The 19,589-nt window shown below is 31.4% G+C and overlaps 2 protein-coding genes across 3 annotated transcripts in view; one reads left to right on the top strand and one right to left on the bottom strand.

Moving 5' to 3' along the window:
• LOC126775286 (flotillin-2) overlaps positions 1–19,589 on the bottom strand; it is a 246,230-nt gene that overhangs the window by 140,091 nt on the left and 86,550 nt on the right. The window lies entirely within an intron of this gene.
• LOC126775279 (glucose dehydrogenase [FAD, quinone]) lies at positions 1,152–19,228 on the top strand. The gene is made up of 5 exons (XM_050497095.1): positions 1,152–1,218; positions 2,036–2,294; positions 15,284–15,777; positions 16,707–16,852; positions 17,518–19,228. The coding sequence occupies exons 3-5, from the start codon at positions 15,525–15,527 to the stop codon at positions 18,973–18,975; spliced, it is 1,857 nt and encodes a 618-aa protein (XP_050353052.1). The 5' UTR covers positions 1,152–1,218; positions 2,036–2,294; positions 15,284–15,524; the 3' UTR covers positions 18,976–19,228.

Here is a 19,589-nt window from a genome sequence, read left to right as displayed (position 1 = left end):
TCTAGCGAGCACTTTTGAATTGTCATTTGACAATCATTTTAAAAGCATAATTAAACTTAAAGCTACCACAGAGCTTAGAGAAGAAACTCAGTAGTTACTCTTTGTCGACAATCAAATTACATAGACAAATATACAATTGAATTATTATTTTGATATTATTATTAATCAAAATCAACGACGGGTGTAGTCGTCAAGACTTTATACGCTCTTTATATGATTAATTAATTACGTTAAATTCTATACAAAACCGTATTAGACGTAATACAGGTGGAGTTGTGTATATTTTACATTTTGCTTTAATTGTTTGATGTGTCTACAAGTTTTTATTTCCAGCAACACAATCGAAAATTAACCATAAAATTATACATAGATCGTACAATTCTGTTTGGATCATAAATATTGTTACATTTTGTTAGGTGGAGACCTAAACTGCCTGCTATTAAAAGGAATCTCATTTTTCATTTAAGCAATTTTCGAATTAAGGTTCTTCTAAAAATAAAAATATTTGTTGCTGTATTTTCAGTTTTATTTATTTTTCGTAATATTTTTAAGCCCACTTACGTCATAACTTATTCGAACGACATCTAATCTAGGGTGCGTGTTTTTTCATATGAAACAAATGTCAAGGATTTAGCACAATTTTATTTGTGTATTAATTGCTATCGATCGTGTTGCGTATATGTTTTCAACATACATTCATATGGTAATAGAGAAATTAATGTAAAAGCATAATGCGCATATTTCAAAGAAAACATTTTAAATACAATGGATAACTGTCATTAATTATTACAAATAGTTTAAAAGTTACGTATATATTTTAATAACGTAAGTTACGTCACCAATAAAGGCGACAAAATAATATTAAGTTTGCGCACTTTTCAAAATTATTGTAACCAGTTATCATACAACGGTATTGTATTTAATTTAATAAATAAAAACTTTATATATGACATAATCTAATCGCTTTCATTATCACAGTTGTTAAAATTAATCAATCTATTGCAAAACGCACGCGAATCGTGACATACGTCAGGTTCAACCCTACAAATACGGCGACCCACATAGACATAATGCACCTCGTAACACATATTACGATTTACCTGTAACCCCACGGCGATTACAGCATCGGCGCGCGCGCAACGCCAGTCAACCACGCGGAGTCGCGTCGCGCAGTTGCCGCGAACCTCAACTTTATTCAAAAAGTTACTTTTAACAATTGTTAGTATCGAAAAGTTATATTGAATTCATTTAATTTCTATATAATGAAACGTATTTTTGAATTTGTTCTTATATTAATAATAACAACCTCATAAAGTTTATTTTTAAATTCGTTATGATTGCCAGTGACAGTGTTTTTTGAATTATAAAAATGATTATAAGCAACTTGTTCAAAAATCTTTTTATAATAATATTTTAGCAATACCTACTTTATTTATTGGCAAAATCGTTATCTTTGTAAATGTAGGAGAACATTAAAAACATTTGTTATAACCGTTTAGTAATAAATTCGATTTAGTCGTATAACCTTACCTAATCTAACGTAACTTTAACTAGCCGAGCTATTATATAAATTCTGGATACTGCATGCGAACTTGTTTAAATTGGGTTTTTTTTTAATTAAAATTAATACAAGACGGTCACAGACATTTATTAAATATTTAGCAAAGAAAAAAATAATTGTAGTATTAATAGCGTCGATTAGTGACCAATTTCTTAATGCATTTCATTGATCTTAAATAAAAAATTACTAGTTAAATAACATGACAATCCATATCTATTGAAAAGAAGAACAGTCGTCTTCACTTTATTACCTTCTAACCGACAATTTAATCAAAAGGCCAATCATTATTTATAATCGGCTTTTAAGTGTTGTATAACTTTATTTGCTTATATTTGTAAGAATTTTATGCGATTAGTTAACTTATAAAAACATTGATTAAATCATTAAATAAGTCCCTTTTATATTTTAAGGTTTACATAACAGTTTTATCGATAAAACTTGATCTATATAATTTTTCTTGGGTTGATGTAACAGACGCAGATCCAACGGGCATATTAAGAAAAATCGTGTGAAAAAATGCAACAATAACACATAGAAAGAGAGAGAGAACAATAATAATAACTGTCGAACGTAAACAGTGAATTATAATTGACATTGTCATTAGTGAGTCCAGACGATGGAATTCTAATTAGAAAGGATCCTGGTGCTACAGTAACCTAAGAAACATTAAGACGAGACATTGTTACTGAAAGTGATTGTGTAAGCTGTGTTGAAAGAATCATCAGCAATGATTGTAAGTATCGTTAAATGTCTTGAACGACATTTGTAAGAAGTGAATAATAAAATATTTTCGAAATCACTTCAAATAAAAGTGTAAAAAACAGCCCGTAAAAATCAAACTGTACGAAGGCCATTTTTTAGATACGCAGAAAATACCATTATGGTGCTTAACTCCTCATATAAACGTCTCAAAAACTCCGCTTCCTTACGATGTTTTCCTCCAAGTTCTTGATGGACAGTAAACATCAATGAACCACATAAAATTTAGTAATTCCCGATTTAAATACGCGACGCGTAAGGATCCAAATCTAAGTAAACCTTATGGAAGTACAAGCCCTTTTGAATCGTCATTTTACAAGATTTGTTTTCATGTAAAGCTGATCCGGCTCAGAATTGTAGATCAGAATATATTGTCTATCAAAATAACCAACAAGAAACTCAGTAGGTTACTGTTTTCCATTAATCATAAAATACCTACATACATATATTTTATATGAAAAACCCTAAAAAATATTTTATTAATCATCAATTATCCTTTAGAGTATTCAATATGACATCGATTCAACAACAGAGAAACTTCGCCCACATGTTCTTTGCTTATATCTTTAGCAACCAGAGTTTTGTGTTTGTAATATTATTTAACAGCGATCATTGACCTATTCAATTTTATAATTGCAATAATTAATCATAATTGCGATTGCGTTTCTGTTGTGTCAAGGTCATTCGTTATGTCCATACAATTTAAACTTTTCATCGTCGAATACGAAATTAACCTGTCAAGCTCTGACAACATTGAGGACAGTGATGCCTGCTGATAATGGTCTAAAATTATTAAAATTTTGTATTGCAATAAAAAATAACTTAAATCATATTATGTAATAATTAACATATATACAGAGAAAAATTTAGTAACAAATACATTTGCATAGTTTTTTAATGTCGAAATATTGCATTGCGTTTCATCGAAGGAGCATTTAAATTGAAGTATTATTACTAAATATTAAAACCAAAATATTTATGACAGGTTAATATTACGCAAACCACTAGATTCGATACAGTTGCATCAGACGTGTTTACCTGTCTATCGATGTAAGAGATTGATTCGGTGCATTGTGTTTCATATGTGAATCACTCTTTAATACAATATTTACGTAACGGCCGATAGACATAATGAGACTCGTGTGTTCTATAAAAAAAGTTACAATCTTTAATTGTCCCACTGCAGATCGTAGGCCTTACCTCTTGAGGAGAGAGTGGAGCTTATCAAGCAAAAATTAAGCACATACCAACTATAGTAAATATATATAAACGTAAACCTCGGTGAAGGTTCTCGTGTTCTAGCCAATGAACTATCACGGCTGTTCTGACGTGATGTGACATGTCACGTGACTCTGTCTAAATACGTTAATTCATAATTACTTGTATTGATCTCCAGGCTCGATCTCCTCAAAAAGAAGGTAACGTAGGTTTTCGTTTAACATTGTAAAGATTTCAAGAGTTGTTTGTGTATATGAACATATGAATATAATCTATGTTTTTGTTACAATTTCTCCTAATAAATGATGAATTGTATTGTTTAATCTTGTTAAACTGGTCAAATCTTCGCACAAAATACTTCAACATAACGTATTGACATCGGTTACTTATTTATCAACATCTAGAGACACAAACAAAGGCTGTGGAATAATAATTTATATTTAAAATTAAATTGTTAACAATGTTAAATGACCTTTTTGTAACTAGAGCTTACTGCCAAATATTTGTGAGTGAAAACTTGATATATTATCAACGCAAAAGTGAGTTGTTTGTTACGCTTAGACATCTTAACTACTCAACCAATCATCATATAATTAATACATATATGTTGTTAGGGGTAAAAAAGAACGAAGAGATTTTTTCTAAATATTTCATCGTTCCCTAGCTGGTTAAAGTATTTTTTCTAAATTTAATTATAAATATTCACTAAAATAATACTGAAAAACGTTTTTAAAAATTAAGTTTTATATACTAAAAATGCTTTATTTATATACTTAAAAGGCTCTACATCCTGGGTATAAAATCAGCATTTCTGATTTCAAATCAAAGTAAAACAGTTCAGATCCGTAGGATAAGTTGAAGCGTTTCTTATACGGCTTACAATATTTAACCTAGACAAACCAGCAAATAATTCAAGTTAAATAAAAGCTTTTAAAAATTATAGCGTTTATAAGTTATTGAGCATTTCAATACTTGTTTATATGCAAAATAAAAGCTCTTATTTATTTCTATATAACAAAACCCTTGTTTCATATAAATAAAAGAATGACGTCACAATGTTAATTTTGCATAAATGTGTAAATAGTTGATTCGTATGAATTCGTTTTCATTTTTTATTCTCGTTATCATCATCACGTAGTATTACATCACACGTCTCGTGTCAAAAAAGTACATATACTAATTACATTATTTATGATAAATAATTGAAATGAAATAAAAGAAGGAAATAATATTTCTTCATTCAACTATTGTCGATTCTCTTCAGCCGCAAATTTCCAGAAAGAACCCACTACTGCTTGCGTAAGATCATAGGGGAAGTAAGGTAATGCTTTACGCAACACGGTGACATAAACCTTTACACAGTTCAGATACGTTATACGTCAAACGTGGAATGTTTTTTTTAAACTTAGTTCCATGTCTATGATTTGCATCACTGTACCTTATATTATTTTATTTAAAACACATTAAATTAATTTAATTAATTATTTACACAAATTATTCACTAAATATTAATTGATTAGAAAATAATAATAATAAAAATATGGTGCAATTAAACAAAATAAAATTAAATATTCAATAATGAGAAACGATACACAATCTTGAAAAAAAATTGGTGTACAATTCACACACGAACATTTTTATTTACAATAAAAGATTTCTTTTTGACATTTTTACAATAGGATATACTCGTACTCATATGTACTTAAATATTTATGAATAACTAGTTTTCGGCCGCGTCTTCGTTCGCTTGCTGGGGATCAATAGATTTTTGGTATAGAAAGTCTATGTCCTAGCCTATATCCTTCCTTAAGGTTTAAGCTTGCTTCATACCAAATTTTATCAAAATCGGTTCAGCAATTTAGCCGTGAAAGCGTAACACACAGACAGAGTTACTTTCGCATTTATACTATTAAGTATAAATAATATAATTATTAAGATGAAGGTAGTATTCGTAAATTAACGTTCAGATTAGAAATTTTAATCGTTATCAAAGTTGAATTTAACGAATCTACCAGTCGATGTTAGATAGTCGTAATGTACCTGCCAGTGAAAGAAAGTACTCTCAGAGTACTTACTCTAAGACAGTGGTACTCAATCCTTGGCTCACGGAAAACTTGCTTCAAGAAACCCTTTCCAACGTTCCGCGACACAATGATTTATGTTATTATTATTATTAAAGTTTAATTTAGTATTCAAATAATATACCAGCCGAAGTGATATTGATTAGTTATGATTGATAGATTAGAATTAAAAAGTCTCTTGCTCTGATAGAATTTATAGCAACCGATATAATTTGTATCCTTAAAATTCGATTCGATTATTTCAAGGTCCTTGTCATAGCCACATTTTACACATTATTTAACTAAATCTGGATATTCTAAATAATAAACGATAAAAAAATATATAAAAAAGATGTCTAATTATATTTTGTTTATTTTTTATTCACTCTATCGTGTCTATAGCTATCAAAAAATAATCAACGGTAGACAAATAGAAAAGAAAAACGAAATGACTGTTTTGTCTTTGTCTGTTTATTGATTAATACATTACCCTTATGAATTAGTGTGTCGGTCATATTCTACAACATGATGTATTGAAACATTTAGTCATATATTACGCAAACGGTTAAACATACAAACATACGGAAGTCGACTGCAAATTCTCAACGAGATTAGACAAATACTCTCAAATTACTTAACTATGACGAAATTAATTTGAATAGAAGGTAAATGACGTCTCTAGACGGAATATTCATTTTTTCTTGTGTCATTTGGTGTTTATTGAATAGAAAATAAATTGATTATTTGATTGTTAATAATTTCAAATGCAGAAGAGTAGAAATATTCACATTCGCGTATAGTTATATATATGGCGATAATTATGTATGAAAACGAAGCTCATATTTAAAATTACTTAATTATTTAAGCATTTCTGTAATCTTTGAATTGCTTTTTGACAATAAAATCTGAAAGTCATTATAAGAACCGGCTTTATTCAGCTTTAAAATTAAAAACCATATTAGATAAGTAAATATCCTAATAAAACTGTTATTTAATCACTTTCTGATAAATAAGATGACACCTTATTTATCTGACACTTTTTCCAATAACGAGTTCAATTAAAAATAATTTGATTTTTACTTTAACGGTTGCAAAAGTTAACACTTTTTAAGAATTTATAATACATTTTCCATCTGAATGTATATATATTTAGCAAAATAATGTTTTAATTCCCTTGATTGTGTATGCTTAATAAAAATCAATGTAAAAATGTATAAACGAATAAAAGTTTTTTTGTTCTCCGGCGTTCTTTTTTATATAATAGGAAGGCGGACGAGCATATGGGCCACCTGATGGTAAGTGGTCACCAACGCACATAGACATTGGCATTGTAAGAAGTGGTAACCATCGCTTACATCACCAATGCGCCACCAACTAAGATGTTAAGTCCCTTGTGCCTGTAATTACTAATTTGAAACATCTAAGTCTAAATAAGTACTTTTACATGTTGACCAATGTAGCTTTTTTGCACGAAATAAAAAGATTAACTGACCCTTTTTGAAATTTGACCAATAAGAGTAGATTGTAAATTATAAATTTTACTGTATGCATAATTATAAAATCTGTTTTTTATTTATAATAATAATATCCTGGGACATCATTCACACACGGCCATCTGATCGCAAATTGAGCAGAGCTTGTGCTATGGAAACCAGACAACTGATACATATACTATTTTTCTTTTGAAAATACATACTTATATAGATAATTACAGACTCACCACCACCACGTCAACCGGCTCGTCGCTGTTTTTATTTTAAATAAATTTCTATGCCTGTCTTTCTTTAAAATGTAAAGTACATATTTAAAAAATCCAAAAATATACGCAATAAAATCATGGTAAAAAAAGTAAAAACATTACATACATTAGTTTACAAGAACTTAAATTACTTAAGTTTTCTATTTCTCCTAGCCTAAATTAACACAGTAATTTCTTTGTATTATTGATTATCATAAATCACTGTGTTATTACGTCATGAAAATAACCCGTCACATTATTAAGTTACTTTTACATAACATTTGATTGCGAGTTATTTACTTAGCGAACTACATTCCAAAGAATTGTACAAATTAGTGCCCTTAGCATGAAATCGTTTATAAGCTTGATTGGTTATGCAAATATAATCCTCCTTCTGGAAAGTGGAACCAATTGATATTATGTAATAGTGCCAATTCGAGCTCTTCAATTTAGTAGCTTTACGTTGTAGATAAAATAAACTAATAAGGTCAAGTGATCACTCCAGCTTGGTCTTCCTAAAGCTGATACTCAGCGCAGCTCCGAACCTTTTTATTTTACAATATTTTAGACAACTCTTAATATCTCGGAAATTTAACGTCAACATAAATGGCTATTTTTACAAACGAAATTATATAAAAGTAAAAGAGTTAAATTGTATAAATTACGAAATTATTAGGATAGCAATTCTTTAAGCACTCTTTTCTATACTAAGTACAAAATTGATTTTTTACCAACTACAGAATAACATAGCAAAAACAAAATTCAGACGAATGTAAAGAAAAAATAATTAAATAACGTAATTTCCTACGTACGAGTACTTTAAATTGTTTAATATTTTTTATGTATTTTTAATCTCATTTTAAGTGAATTATTAAGTTCTTATAATTAAAAACAAATAAATATATATTTATACAAAATTAAGTTAAAATGTAATTTCAATCGGTATACATGAATGAAGTAAGGAAGTATCAAGGTTCTTTCGGAGGACTGTGGCACGACGGTCGATTGAACGCAATGCCGTGGCCGAGGTTGTAATGAATCCGTAACCTCGGTTACACGTGAATTATTAATAAAACATTGAATTTTTAGGAAAATATTCCTTTTCAGTCGCTGTGAGGCTGACGTTGACGACGGTTCGTGTTCGGAAATGCTTTAGGTGTATGTTCGTTTCCCGCAAGCGTACAGTATAGTTGAAGCGCTTACGTGGTCTATTGAATAAAAAAAGGTTTATTCAGGAAATTTTACAAAAAATATATATTTCTGTCAATTAGAATGAAAAACGCATAAAAATATGCACTTCAAATTATTTCCATTAGTCGGCTGTTACGACAACCACGAATTGTCTAAGCCCTACTGGTGGTAGGGCTTTGTGCAAGTTCGTCTGGGTAGGTACCACCCACTCATCAGATATTCTACCGCAAAACAGCAATACTTGATATTGTTGTGTTCCGGTTTGAAGGGTGAGTGAGCCAGTGTAATTACAGGCACAAGGGACATAAAATCTTAGTTCCCAAGGTTGGTGGCGCATTGGATATGTAAGCGATGGTTGACATTTCTTACAATGCTAATGTCTAAGAGCGTTGGTGACCACTTACCATCAGGTGGCCCATATGCTCGTCCGCCTTCCTATTCTATAAAAAAAAAAAAAAGCTACCAAAATGTCATAAAACACTAAGCATTACACACATTACACACATAACTCTCATCTAAATATTCATTACTAAGTTAGTAGATCCATAAAAGTGCAATTTAAAAAAAACGTGACTCGACCGCGAATCCTTTAGTTACAAAACTTCGGCCATTAGTTATATAACCACTTGCAAAATACAAGTGCAGTATCGAAACAAAGGCGATGTGCCAGCGTTTAGCTTTTTAATAGAAGGTCGAATTCACTTTCAATATTTAGATGCATTGTTCTTAATTTGATCATTTGTCCTTCAGAATTGTAATGTTTCACTTGCGTTTAACGCTCCTACTGACCCTGGTTCGTGTATGTCATTGAACTCCTAAACTTACCTAAGGCTTCACCAAATTTGATGAATTTTTTTGTGTGTGTTTCAGTGGACCTGGACGATTTAGATTGGATAGGCAGGTGGCGTTGCTATCGAGAACAAGACTTTTTTTTATAAAAATAAATAAAAATTCTTATTTTACACGTACGAAGTCAAGACGGACAGCTACTATTAGTATAGACTTAAAAACGGTGTAAATAAATACGCCACATATAAAACATCTATTTTGAATAATATCTAGGCTGTATGTGTTAAGCATTCGACATCGACTTGTACACAATAGCATAATTAAGTGAGAGAATAAAAACAAAGCATAGATAACTGTGTCAGACCTCTTTAGAATTTCGCGAATGCCTAAATAACGCGTTAACTGTGTCTGTTGTCACCTTCGCACTAATTACATATTGTCTGTATTATATAATCTCAGAAAGAAATAACCGCCTCGTTTGTCTTATAAGGCTAAGATGTATGTATGTAATAATGTGTTCAAATCCGGGATTCGGGCAAGACACTTACTGGAGTTTTTCCGTCAAGAGTCAGTAGGCTAATTTTTATTTAAATTTATCAAAATCAAAAAACATTTGATTACATTAAACTTAGTACAATCCAAGTTAGCTACCTTAATTTTAATTTATAAAAAAAAAAAAAATTGCACCATCGGATTATCCAAAGAAATAATCAGAATATATTTTACGAATTATTAATTAATGTAAAAAAGTAATAATTAATTTCGACCTACCTTAAATTACCTAACTCTGAAGGTCGCCGGATGACATCACTCGTCATCGAGCCGGGAAGTCGGTTCAACTACGTAAGAGTGAAAGTAATGGCTGTCGCGGCCTTCACCCGACAGTAAACATATACAGAATTCGGGTTACGATACACATACATAATATCTACATATATGTGTGTATAACGCAAAGCTTAACTCCTGTATTTTTATGTATAATAATTTAGATATTCATAACTCATCTAATTGAGAATGAACATCGCAGTTGTAACTCAATTGAAATGTTAAGTAAGAGCAAAAGTTTTAATTGCGGTGAAATACCTAATCAATAAAATTAAAAATATAATTTACATCGTGATAATTACACAATCTCAGACACAATCCAAAAGAGTGACAGATAAACTATTAAGATCCCAAAAATCCTACTATACACTAAATAAAAAAAAATAGAAAGCATACAAAACACGACCCATTAATCAATTATCTTATTTTATGTATTAAGAAGGAAACCCATTACATACGTATGTAAAGCAATCGAAAGTTCGAGAAGCGACCTTCACCTAATGGCACAGATTTATCAATTCGGACCGTCTCTTATATAAGGTTTGTTTACCAATAAGTTAGGTGGCGCTGTGCAACTTATTTGCAACTTGCTAACCAGTTGAGCACGTTTTGAGACATATATGAAAAAAATAACATTTATTTTGTTACAATCGCTGCTTGAGCAAATAGAAAAGACATTACTTAAATATTATGTAACATATTCTACTTTTTTATTTATTTAAATAGAGTTTACAATTAATTTTATTGACACGAAAAACGAATAATAAATTATATACATATATTTTATGCTATATATTTCTTTATTTATTTATTAATGATCTCCAACAAAGCATACATATTTACTAGTAAGCAAACATTATATCGTACAATGATGTTTTAAAATGAATGTGCCGATTGATGAAATTTCGAGTATAGGAGGTCACATTAACTAAAACACATCAAATAAAAACATAACAGAAAAAAATATTACATAGTGGTTCTTAATAAATTAATATATTAATACAAAGAAGGTAAACAAGGGTTATATAAGACAACGTTTTAAGTAAAATAATCAATAGGATAAGTTCATTGAACTTTCGAAGATATTTTTCTTATTGTTAAACCATGACATCTGTATGTTTCAAATGGTTAATATTTTTGTAACGGTTACAAAACAAAACTGGCATGCAAGTCCAATCTCTGCGTTATTTATTTTATTTATAAATATTTAACACACGTTAATTGTTACTAAAAAAGAGCCGAGATGGCCTATTGGTTAGAACGCGTGAATCTTAACCGATGATCGTGGGTTCAAACCCTGTTTATAATTCATCTCGAGCTTGACGGTAAAGGAAAACATCGTGAAGAAACCTGCATGTGTCTAATTTCATTGAAATTCTGCCAACTCGCATTAGATGAGCGTGGTGGAATAAGCTCTAAACCTTCTCCTCAAAAGGGAGAGGAGGCCTTAGCCCAGCAGTGGGACATTAACAGGCTGTTATTATAATTGTTACTACTCCGTCTACGACGCAATTTAATGAATTCTAAAAAATATTTCAATAAGGTCTATCTATGTGCTATTTTTTCTTCAAATCGATAAGGAACATTCTGGTACATTTTTGGAGCACGTCCAAACGTACAAACAAATACACACTCAAACACAAACAAAAAAAACCTTCCAGGTATATATGTTAGTATAGATATCAACAAACATAACAAGATTTTATCAGTGTAGATAGGTATATGTTACTTCAAGTTGTTTTGAAATATCTTAAAAATGTTTAAAATGAACTTTACATCTGGTAATGCAGGTTACACATAAGTTATTCGAAACACAAGAACAATATTCGTATTGTGTGTAGTTGACTTAATCAGAGCGTGACGCTGGTTTTAGTAATTCATTGTGCGGTTACAAACCTATGATATTTAACTACGTGACTTTAAGCGTGAAAATCGAATTACCACGAATAATTTCATCTGTAATTTAACCAAAATCTGAATAAAGTCATAAATTGGCATATATAGTTAGTAATGACGTCCGTGACAGTAAGACAACAAATGCTGCTGAGTCAAGTGCGCTTTTATCAAACGAATATACGTAGACATGAAGAGACCGACTTCAACAATTTGCCGTTACACTGTAAATAAAAACTTAACAATTTCCAATAACAATTTATTTACTTGGTGGTAGGGCTTTGTGTTAACCCGTCTAGGAAGGTCAAATCATCAGATATTCTACTACCATACAGCAACACTTAATGTATAGTATTGTTGTATTCCAGTTTAAAGGGTCACTGACAAGTCAGCCAGTGGACATTACATCTCGCTCCCGAGATTAGTAGCACATTGGCGATGTGTGGAATGATTAATACTTCTTACATCTCCAATGTGTTTGCGCGGCGGAGACCACTTAACATCAGGTGGCCCATTTGTCGGTCCACTTACCAATTTATAAGAAAAAAAATATACATCGGTATGGACCTTGGAACTATACTGAAACCAACACAAAAATAATTATCAAAATGGGTTCATAAATAAAAAAAAATATTATAAGCAAATATACAACAGTGTTATTGGTCATATATAATGCATTGAAATTGACTTTTACAACTCGCGCGTTATGCCATGATGACCTGCGTCGAGACATGATGAAACCAAAAGTTTTCCTCTCATTAATATCATTTTTAAATATGATACTGTTACCACAGTTGCTAACTTTCTACTTTTGGATGTTTTTTTTCTATAGTAATAAATTGATCACACCTATTATGAATTTATATTTTAAAATTAATATTTCAATTTTGGAGTGTATCCAAAGAACATACAATGCGGGTAGCATTGTATGTTCGTTAATTTTTCTTGGAATATCATATGATATAGATAACAAATTAATATAATTCGAAGCATATTTACATAATTTTGAATTTGAGATTTTCTTCTAATATATTTTATTAAAAATTATTATAAAAAAGCATTAAGCACTTGCTAATTGATTGTGAGCCTAATATTCCACCATTTCGGAAAGACCTCACAAACGGGAGAAACCGTCCAAAACCCAGGTTGTTCACCATTAATATGTTTTTATTTGAAACGGTCTGCTGTCTATATTTACTTCCATGGTGTTTTATTATCTACACAAAAATTTGCTTGGCATTTCTTTTCAATTTAGCAATTGAATATATAAAATATTACAATTAAATCTAAATGTTTTCTGGTATCTTGTTGTAAGACATTATCTCACAGGAATTATTAACCCTATGTTTATATAAAGTTGGGTCCCAGACGCAACTAGTTTATTTTCGTTCATCTAATCTATTAATTTTGACAAAACATTACAGTTCTAAATTTGATTCATTATGACAAAAATGTGGATTAAAATTATGTGTGGTTAAGAAAAACAGAATTGAATCAAATATTTAAAATGAAACAAAAATGCACACGATTGTTAGTAATTATATATATTCCAAGATCACTTTCACGAGACTAGAATTAGATCATATCTTCCGTATAACTAGGAAATAGGCGACCGTCCCGTCTCCTTCACACCTGCATTTCACCCATTAATCTATCTCTCTCTTCACATTACTGGTCTGTTCTTACATTGAGGGGCGAATTATATAAAAGTTATTGTTTTATAACATAACTTTCTAATATACATTTAAATAATTATTATTTTATTATTTTAAATAATATTATAAGTCATAATATATATCTATATTTGATACACAATACTAGCAAAAATGGAGATAAACTAACCCTATATTTACATATTTATGCAATACAAACAGTTCTTGACTCATATCCATTTTTCTTTATTAATCATACAACACTATACCACATACCTCCTTATATCCACTCAAATTTTTCTTCCAAAGCTCTGAAACACAAGTTTTGATGAATCCATAGTGAATAGCATAGATTTTTTTTTTTTTTTATAGAATAGGAAGGCGGACGAGCATATGGGCCACCTGATGGTAAGTGGTCACCAACGCTCTTAGACATTAGCATTGTAAGAAATGTCAACCATCGCTTACATATCCAATGCGCCACCAACCTTGGGAACTAAGATTTTATGTCCCTTGTGCCTGTAATTACACTGGCTCACTCACCCTTCAAACCGGAACACAACAATATCAAGTATTACTGTTTTGCGGTAGAATATCTGATGAGTGGGTGGTACCTACCCAGACGAGCTTGCACAAAGCCCTACCACCAGTAAAAAGATTATTCAAGGTCTCACCAATTACATTATATCAATTTAACTTCAAGGTTGTTTACATGTCCTTGCTCTTCATGTGATTGAAATAGACACTACAATGTCTAAATTGGTGTGCAGGAGTGTTTATTAGATAGGGTATGAGAAGTTACAAATCCGTAACAGCCTGTGAATGTCCCACTGCTGGGCTAAAGGCCTCCTCTCCTCTTTTTGAGGAGAAGGTTTGGAGCTTATTCCACCACGCTGCTCCAATGCGGGTTGGTAGAATTCACATGTGGCAGAATTTCAGTGAAATTAGACACATGCAGGTTTCCTCACGATGTTTTCCTTCACCGTAAAGCACGAGATGAATTATAATCACAAATTAAGCACATGAAAATTCAGTGGTGCTTGCCCGGGTTTGAACCCACGATCATCGGTTAAGATTCACGCGTTCTTACCACAGGGCCATCTCGGCTTCGGAAGTTACAAATGAAAACATGTAAAAGCCAGGGTATTGTAGCCTTGCAGGACATATAGTCACACGCCTGTCAACATTGATTTTTGACAATCAAAATTAAATTCGATTATATACATTTTTGGATGTTTATTTTACCTTATAAGTGCTAAATTGATTGATCAATGTACATCAAACTATTTTGAATTCAGTAAATAAATATACATAATAAAATTTCAAAATAGATAATAGTGAGATGTACGCCATCGTTCAATTTCGTAACACTATATATTATATTAAGTAAATAAAGAAGAATTATAATGTTCATATAAAATTAATAAATACCCGAACCCGAAGATTTTGCAGTATAAAATTCGCATGTACTATAATAAAGTAGCGGTGAATTGTCAACTGTAATGCATTGTTCATACCTGTAACAAAATAGAATACGTATTAGTTATTATTATAAATATTAATTACTATATTTAAAATATTTTGTTTTAAATTTCAGATACAAGACTCCGAAGACGTATCAACAATACAAAACTGCGGCTGTTAACATGTCGCAGAGTCTACTAAAGATTCTCGGAGCTAAGAAAGTTATGCGCAAATGTAAACCACCAGATCGAAAAAAAAATCTTCTAAGTCGCTTATCTCAGTCAAAAACCAAAGCATACGCAAACATACAGTTATATTATAAGAAGTTAAGACAAAACGATAACAAATATTAAAATAAGAAGATAGAAAACAAAATGGGTATTCACGTACTTCTAGCATCGACAGCACTAAAGACTGTTAGCGTAACTGGTTTGTGGCTTATTCCACTTCTATTGGGAGCATTTACCTATCATAACTATAACTCATACGACCCCGAAGCTAAAGTTCTAGATAAAGAACCGAGGACGGAATATGATTTCATAGTTGTTGGAGGAGGCTCTGCGGGTGCAGTAGTGGCGAATCGATTAACAGAAGTCAAGGATTGGAATTTGTTACTACTTGAAAGTGGTAGGTCACATTTAATACTATTTATTTATTTATTTTATTAATCCTTTATTGCACACACTTTACAAATATTTAGTAACATATAATAGCAAGTAGACCATATAGTATGGAAAGGCGGCCTTATCACTTAATAAGTGATCTCTTCCAGGCAACCTCTGTAAAGAGAAACGTTTATGTGTTTTTTAGCCAAGATCACTAATCGGGTATAGTGTGCGAACAATTTATACTTAAAATTTAAGGAACTTAATACAAATATGTAATATACCAACCTACATACATATATATACATATACACTTATACCTACATACATACAAACAAACTTATATGTATAAGAAATAAATAAGCATATACATATAATAATACAACATGCTCTAGTTATATTGATAGATAATAATTATGCAAACGACTCTTAAAAATATGTACGGATTCAGCTTGAGGCAGGGAATTCCATAGTTTGACTGCTTTTTTACTTCTATTTATTTTATAATAACTACTTACGACTTAAGATGATTTTTATTATTAGATTTATTTATTTGTAGAAGGGAGACAAGGCGGATAATTAATTCCCTAAAATTAATTAACCACACTTAGTATTGTCAATTCGCAGCTATATAATATAACATAGGATATAATATTTTATGTAACTTGTGTGTGTTACATTGATTTAATCAATGTGAAGTATTGATGTTTATTAGTAGAGTAAATAATAATTTATTAGTAGCCACCAAGACAAGTACAGAGCTCTACCATGGCTAAAACAAGCTAACCGTTGATAACATACTATGCTACGATAATGATAATACTAAAATAATCTCCATAAATATACGATATAGTCATCGTCCATATAATTAAGACATTCTGCCTTATAATCTACCTAACCGTTATAATATTTATAACATTAATAATTTATAAGTTGATTTGTATTGCCTAGGACCAGATGAAAACGAGATCACCGACGTCCCTTCGTTAGCGGGCTACTTACAACTAACGAAGCTGGACTGGCAATACAAGACCGAACCTACTTCATACGCCTGCTTAGGTTTTAAGAAGAATAGGTGCAGTTGGCCGCGAGGGAAGGTAATATGTCTTAATTTAATTGGGACTGATTACTGGCAAATACGACGTATCTAACATTGTCAATGATTCCTACTGATTTACGATCAACAATAATAATTAAATGTTTGTATTTTATTATAGTTATAGCCGAACAAAGAATAATTTTAATTATTCTAAAATAGTTGTCCGTGTAGTAGATTGCTTATAAGCCTGCAGATCTCGAAGTCCAGGGTTCCAAACCCGGGTCGCAAGAATAAAATGTTTGAAGAGTTATTTCGTCAAAAGGCGAATAAAAAGTTATTAGATTATCCACACTGCTACTAATAATATCTAATATTGTCAGTATCAGCCAGGAATTTGTCAGTGCTTACACATCTGTACCTCAGAAAGCACGTACAGTTGTTGGTTCTGTGCCTGAACTCTCTCCGGTCTCCATCTCATTGCTCTCTCGCCGGATTATGACAATAAGGGAATAAAGGGACTATCTGTGTTCTCCTATCTTACCTAGCTACATTGATGATGATGATGATGAAATTCAGCCAGAAGAATTGATTTGTGTCAAACTGTACAAAGTTTAGTCAATAACTAAATTACTAGATTCAAAATATGATAAATTACTTTCTTTTTTACCATCACTTTTGTTATGCTTGCAAAAAAAACTTATCACTATATTTTAAATATTACAGGTGCTCGGTGGATCCAGCGTTCTTAACTATATGATCTACGTAAGAGGAAACCGATATGACTTCGATCAGTGGGAATCTTTTGGAAATCCAGGCTGGGCATACCGAGATGTGCTTAAATACTTTATAAAATCTGAGGATAATAGAAATCCTTATTTAGCTAAAACTAAATATCATGGTCGAGGAGGCTATTTAACTGTTCAAGAAGCTCCATGGAGGACTCCATTAGTTGCTGCTTTTGTAGAATCCGGTGTGGAAATAGGATATGAAAACAGAGATATTAATGGAGAATTTCAAACTGGATTTATGATAGCCCAAGGTACAATAAGACGAGGTTCAAGATGCAGCACAGCCAAAGCCTTTTTAAGACCTGTGAGGACACGTAGGAATCTTGACATATCTCTTAATACACAAGTCACGAGAGTTTTGATAAATCCGATAACAATGAAAGCTTACGGTGTGGAATACTTTAAACATGGCATTAAAAGGGTAGTGTATGCCCGGAAGGAAGTTATATTATCTGCTGGAGCAATCAACAGTCCGCAACTATTAATGTTATCTGGTATAGGACCAAAGGATCACTTAAAGAATGTTGGAATAAGAGTCTTAAAAGATTTACCTGTAGGAGAAAATTTGCAAGATCACGTGGGAGTAGGAGGTTTAACGTTTCTAGTCGACAAACCCGTAGCTATTGTTCAAAATCGTTTTCAAGCATTTCCTGTCACAATGAACTATGTTGTTAACGAAAGAGGACCGATGACAACTTTAGGGGGGTTAGAAGGCATAGCCTTCGTAAATACTAAATACGCAAATACATCCGGCTTATGGCCTGATATTCAATTTCATATGGCACCTGCATCATTTTCTTCAGATAACGGTCAAATAGTGAGAAAAATTTTAGGTCTCACTGATGAAGTATACGACACAGTATATAAACCGATAGCAAACAAAGATGCTTGGACTATTATGCCTCTACTGTTACGTCCAAATACTAGAGGTTATGTAAGGTTAAAGAGTTCCAATCCATTTGACTACCCCGTAATGAATCCGCGATATCATGAAGATCGGTTAGATGTAAATCGGCTTGTCGAAGGTATTAAAATAGCGCTTCAAGTAGCAAATGCATCTCCATTCAAGCAGTTCGGATCAAGACTATATATGAAACCATTGCCGAACTGTAAACATTTAAAGTTTATGTCTGATGAATATATTGAATGCCAAGTGAGGACAATCAGTATGACAATATACCATCAGTGTGGAACAACAAAAATGGGACCCTCGTGGGACCGTGGCGCTGTTGTTGATCCTAGATTACGTGTGCATGGTATTGAAGGACTGAGAGTTATAGATGCTAGTATAATGCCAACTATAGTTAGTGGTAACACTAATGCGGCTGTTATAATGATTGGAGAAAAAGGCTCTGACATGATTAAACAAGATTGGTCTAAACGGAAAAGATGACAAAAGTAAAACATACCCTAGGATTTTGTAAATATTTTGTATCATATTAATAAAGAATATGTTTAGTTACCAGAATTTATACCAAAATCATTTAGAATTAAGAATGTAATACGATGTAGCAATGTCATAAAAGACGTAAATTTACTTCGTCATTACGCGAGTCGGTTTCGAAGATAAACATATCGTTAAAAATCTTTTAAGTATCACTTTGAATATTTAATTAAGTGCCATATATGTGTCTATCTTTTCGTAATTATAAATTTTGGCTTTTAAAGAACTGATGCCACTGTTAACTAAAGCACGTTTTTTAATTTTCTAAAAGCTGTCTTAAATAATAACATATGTTCTATTCATGTACATCTTTATCTTTAGTGCGACCTTATACGTTATCTTATAGATATATTTAATGTAACAAGGTATTATCTGTGCGTGGAATGTAGTCAAATTGAAAATTGTATTCGCAAATAAGCAAAATTTGAATGGATATGTACCCATAAATATACACTAATAATTATTATAAACTGAAAATTATTAAAAAAAACGTACATTTTAGTCAGAATACAGATATTGGAGTCTTTTTAGAAAACGTTGAAGGCTGTCTTGTACATGTATAT

The sequence above is a fragment of the Nymphalis io genome, chromosome 18, assembly GCF_905147045.1.
Source record: "Nymphalis io chromosome 18, ilAglIoxx1.1, whole genome shotgun sequence".
Classification (NCBI taxonomy): Eukaryota; Metazoa; Arthropoda; class Insecta; order Lepidoptera; family Nymphalidae; genus Nymphalis; species Nymphalis io.
The sequence above is the reverse complement of the archived record's forward strand: the minus strand, read 5'-3'. Positions and strand labels throughout refer to the sequence as shown.

What these genes read in the sequence shown, in the direction of transcription:
- LOC126775279 (XM_050497095.1), top strand. Translation starts at nt 15,525, where the DNA reads ATGGGTATTCACGTACTTCTAGCATCGACAGCACTAAAGACTGTTAGC. An exon ending in TTTGTTACTACTTGAAAGTG is followed by an intron (nt 15,778 to 16,706) that starts GTAGGTCACATT and finishes TGTATTGCCTAG; the next exon opens with GACCAGATGAAAACGAGATC. An exon ending in GCAGTTGGCCGCGAGGGAAG is followed by an intron (nt 16,853 to 17,517) that starts GTAATATGTCTT and finishes TAAATATTACAG; the next exon opens with GTGCTCGGTGGATCCAGCGT.